This window comes from Cupressus sempervirens, chromosome 3, assembly GCF_028749045.1.
Source record: "Cupressus sempervirens isolate cs-2001-9-10 chromosome 3, ASM2874904v1, whole genome shotgun sequence".
NCBI classification, from domain to species: Eukaryota; Viridiplantae; Streptophyta; class Pinopsida; order Cupressales; family Cupressaceae; genus Cupressus; species Cupressus sempervirens.
The window spans coordinates 720196457-720201450 of NC_143120.1; the positions used below are offsets into that span (position 1 = coordinate 720196457).

Consider the following 4994-nt stretch of genomic DNA (forward strand, 5'->3'; position numbering starts at 1 on the left):
ATTTCTTAAATTATTTTTTAAACATAATATTTACTTATATATAAAATTCTCTAACATTATAAAATTTATATATACTTACAATAATTTTTATCTTTAAATTTAATTAGATTTATACATATAAGTCTTCTTAATATTATATTTTATATTTTATATTTTATATAAATATATTCTTTTATTACTCAATCAAAATAAAATAATACTTATTTATTTTTATTGATTAAAATGACTTGTGATTATTAGATTAAAATTTATTTATTTAACGTTACTTTTAATTCTTCATTTTTTGATCTTTTAAACTACATAATGTAAACATTGATTACATATAAGTCTTCTTAATACTTATATCTGTGGGAAAGTGGGAAATGTGTGGAGAACTTTGGGAATCCGTACCATGTCAACTTGTTAGGGCATGGCAGGGCATCCGCATGACCATCCGCACAAGGCAGGAATTGGCCCGACTTTCCACGCAGTGCTAGGGCATCTGGGTAGTCAATCCTCTTGCCTGGATAGCCATTGCCATCTATCATCCTCCCTCTTCAGTGAATGTGATGTGTCATTCGTTCTGTGCTTTGATGCCAATCCACAATCCGATGGTGTTATTACCAAAACTCGATGATGGTCTCATGTAAATACGGGTCTTTGAATCTTTGATCAGACCTGATGTGCCACTTGGTCACATCCTTTTCAAATATGTTATATTTGATTTTATGTAATGATATTTTGTTTATGTAATATTTATTAGATTTTAGGGATTAATTGTCTATGTATTATAATAAGGATAAGTAATATAAATAATATTACTTATAACTAATCTGAGTAATTATAATATTATGAATAATTAATAAATTATATTACTTACAATTAATAGTACTTATAAGTAAAATATTATTTGCTATCCCAATAGTTTTAGGGACAATTTTATAATTAATATGAATAATATAAATTTATATTATTAAATTTATAATTAGTAATAATAAGTAGACTATAAATACTTCTCTATCTAGTTTGTCAAAATAATATGTTTTAATCATATAATAAACTATTACTATATAATTTTATTTAGTTATAATGGTAGGATTCTCTTTTAGTAAGGGTCATGACATCACTTGAAGATCTTTTGATTTACTTCTCCTTTATAGCATTTCATTGAATATCAATCTATATATGCATCAACTAGTCTTAGGTCCAAAAAATGAGTGTTTAAAGTTGGCGTTCAATTTTATACACTTGTCATTCGAGCTGATATAAACAAACAATATTGGAAGCTAAAAGAAGTGTCTAGTATTGCTTTATACTCATGTCATTTGATAACACCTCACATATTCAAGCTGATATAAACAAACAATATTAAAAACTGAAAGACCTCACATGCAAGAAATATTTTAAAGAACCATGTTTTCATTCTAATGATCACTTTTTATGACTTTTTATTGCTTCAAAGAAACGATAGAACAACTAATATTGAGTGTAGAGTCATTTATACTTTTAATGTTGTGGATTCAAATCGCAAGGGGAGTAAGTTCTCTCCATAGTTTAAATTGTTAAAGATAAAGATGCATATTCTTAATTGCATGAGGTCAAAGTCTTCTATTGGAGGGGAACTGATGCAAACTCATGGATATACACTCATGTTAGCATACAAGAGGAGCCTTCCGTTGTAATGGAATCTGCCCTTCCATTGAAATGAAATGTGCACAAATTATGATTCGTGCATGGCAGGCATTAATTCATAGTGCCTTGTTGACATCATATTGAGGCTTCCAGATGCACCTCCTCTTTTGATAAAGGATCGACAGCAATATAAGTAACAAAAGCAACCATCAAATTACCATCATCGACGAAGACTTCAACTAGTGAGATATTTCGACCCCTAACCCTATCGGCTGTACTCTTGCACCTGGATGCAAGCGCTAGTATCGTTCAACTAATAACATCCTTATTCAAGCGAATGCGCAGATTTACGTTCACTCCAACCCTTCTGTGATTAATTCAGCCGAAGAATCAGAATAAATACAGCTCTGAGGGGGTGATCCTGCCATATCAAATATACTTTCTATTTGACGGCGACTTGTTCCCGTGTTCCACCCATGTTTGATAATCTCCAAAATATTTGACACCCTTGTCATGTTAGGCCGCGCCCTTGGAGAATCTTCTGAACACCACAAACCAATGCGTAACAAAGAAACCAAGGTTGAGATGTCATCGTTCCTGACAAAAAGGCCTAACCTTGGGTCGGCTGCATCCGCCGCTTCATTCGGAACTGCGTTTTTCACCCACTTATGGAGGGTCAAATGCCCCTGAAACATGGGGTGAGTGGGTCTCTTTGCTGTCAGCAATTCCAATAACAAAATACCATAGCTATAAACATCTCCTTTTGTAGAAACCCGAGAACTCATCCCATACTCTGCAATCAAATCAATTAAATGATTAAATGACATTTTCAGAAATATTAGAATCTCAATAGTAAAGGAGGGAAACTCCACCATTAAGAAGGCATACCTGGTGCAATGTATCCTACGGTGCCTTTCAAACCTCTGAAATCTAAAGAGACGGGCGAATTTTCCCCCATTAATTTGGCAATTCCAAAATCTGACAAATAACCGACGAGATCTTCGCCTAAAAGCACATTGCTGGGTTTTATATCGCAATGCACGATTTGCTCCTCACACTGGTGATGAAGATATTCGATGGCATGAGCTACATCCAAAGCTATGTTTAGCCTTTCCCTGAGCCCCAATTCACGTGAAGTAAGATCTGGGGGATACAAATGCTTTTCTAGGCTACCATTACTCATAAATGGAAATATTAAACCTCTGAAGGTGTCGGTCGAACAGATGGTTACAATTTTAACCACATTTCGATGTCTAATATTTTTCAGTACCGTACATTCCGCCTTGAAATTCTTCCGGGCGAGCTTTGTTGATGGATTCAAAACCTTCACAGCAACTTCACTACCATCATCCAAAATCCCTTTATACACTGATCCAAGATTACCCCTTCCTAAAAAGTTGAATTCGCTGAATCCAACTGTTGCTCGCTCAATTTCTTCATATGAGATTTTTGGATGTTTGACCTTGCCAGACACGAGTGTTTGCTGCGCCAAACTCCAGAGGTGGAAGGTCCTTATATCAAACTTTTTTGTCCATACAAATCCCAAAATAAATATAAAAGCAGTTATACTAAACGCTCCAACTGCTACTCCTCCCATTACTTTTCTCAACGGCTTGGTTACCTTCAAACTCTGTTGCCTTCCACATGAAGGCAAGGACGACACATTTAATCCGGACAGACCAGTATTCCCAATTAGGGATATAACTGCACTAGTATTTACAAAAGATTGTCGTTCATCCTCATCCACCGCTAGACAATTGAATGACAGATTTAAGAAATGGAGGAATTTTAACCCTCGGAGAGATGGGGGCAGTGTACCTGAAAGGAAGTTTGAAGAAAGATCCAAATATCTCAGCTCTTTTAGACTGCCAAGTGGATTAGGAACTGAACCTTGGAAGCCATTTCTTGATAAATTCAGATACTGCAATGCACTGCAGTTTCCAAGAGTCTGTGGAATCGCACCTCTCAACCTGTTGTGTGAAATATCTACAGCTCGAGCAGCCACAAGCTTACCAATCTCTTGAGGCAGAGCACCCTCTAGAGCATTGAACGACAGATTCGCATAAAATTTTATGCGAAAGAGATTACCAATTTCTTGTGGTATGCTTCCAATCAGAGAATTGTGGGACAAGTCCAGCAACTGTAATTTTGTGCAGTACCCTAAACTGGCCGGTATCACGCCTGATAAGTGGTTGTGATGAAGAAAGAGCCTTTTCAGTTGTCCCAAATTGCAGATTGACTCGGGAATTCTTCCAGAAAGTGTGTTATGGCTGATCTTCAATAGATGCAAATGTTGTAGCTCACCAATTTCATCAGGGATAGTACCAACAAACTGGTTTTTTTGGAGAAACAACCGTTCCAGATTGTTAAGGCCTTTCAAAGATGGGATGGTGCCGTTGAGATGATTTACACTGAAATCAAGAATGGTTAAATTAGTGAAATTGAAAATATGGTTGGGTATCTGTCCTGATAACATATTATGCCCCAGATCCAAGTGCACCAGTGCTGAGAGGCCTACCAAAGAGAGGGGAATCTTTCCTCCTAGTCTATTTCCTCTCAGGGACAAATACTTCAGCTGAGAAAGGCTTCCTATTAGTGGTAAGATAGAGCCATTGAGGGCATTAGCAGAGAGATCAATGGTCTCAAGAAAGGACATATTTGCCAGACTAGAAGAAATAAAGCCTTGTAAACCCATTCCTGAGAGGTTTAGGGAAACTACTCTGTCCTGTTGTCCATCGCATATAACCCCGGCCCAATTGCAGAAAGGAATATCCGCAGTCCAATTCGATAATGGATTGTTGGGAGGGAAAGTAAGGGAAGACTTGAAAGCCAAGAGATGAGAACCATCAGTGGTGAAACAATCTGAGCTGACCAGACATGAAAACAGGACTAATAGCAGGGGAAAAGTGTACATCTTTTAATCCCAGATTCCCACATCAAACCAACTCCGATACAGAAAGAAGTACTACTTTGATATAAACAATCTTTAATTTGGTGGAGGATTTTAAGAAACCAGGTACTTTGGTACCACTCATCTAATGAAATCTCGTTAGGCGATGATTTATAGAGGAAGACATAAGAGTGTATGCTAGGTAAAATACGTGATCTTTTGCTCAAAGTTTTATCCAAGATAGAATTTTTGTACGAAAATATTTTATAAAGTACGCGTTCATCTGAAATCCCATCACAAGGATATCTGAATAAAAAGCTCTTGAATAGATGCGAGTTGTTAGTCGCTGAAGTTGCAGGGAAGGGGGCTGTTTATGATTGATGTTGAGTATTGCACCTTCTAACTTACCGTTTCCAATTTCTTCCAATCAACGAATTAAATCATTTCACTCAACCTTCGCAGAAAGGAAAGGGAAACTTCGGGGAAACTGATG

General features: G+C 36.5%; 1 protein-coding gene across 1 annotated transcript; it reads right to left on the minus strand.

The window, feature by feature from the left end:
- Positions 1–1560: 1560 nt before the first annotated feature.
- Positions 1561–4663, minus strand: LOC149568790 (uncharacterized). Its single transcript, XM_089821680.1, has 2 exons — positions 2500–4663; positions 1561–2404 (listed from the first exon to the last, which is right to left on the minus strand). The coding sequence occupies exons 1-2, from the start codon at positions 4523–4525 to the stop codon at positions 1965–1967; spliced, it is 2466 nt and encodes an 821-aa protein (XP_089677806.1). The 5' UTR covers positions 4526–4663; the 3' UTR covers positions 1561–1964.
- Between the last annotated feature and the right edge of the window lie 331 nt (positions 4664–4994).

What these genes read in the sequence shown, in the direction of transcription:
- LOC149568790 (XM_089821680.1), bottom strand. Translation starts at nt 4,525, where the DNA reads ATGTACACTTTTCCCCTGCTATTAGTCCTGTTTTCATGTCTGGTCAGC. An exon ending in CGTAGGATACATTGCACCAG is followed by an intron (nt 2,405 to 2,499) that starts GTATGCCTTCTT and finishes ATTTGATTGCAG; the next exon opens with AGTATGGGATGAGTTCTCGG.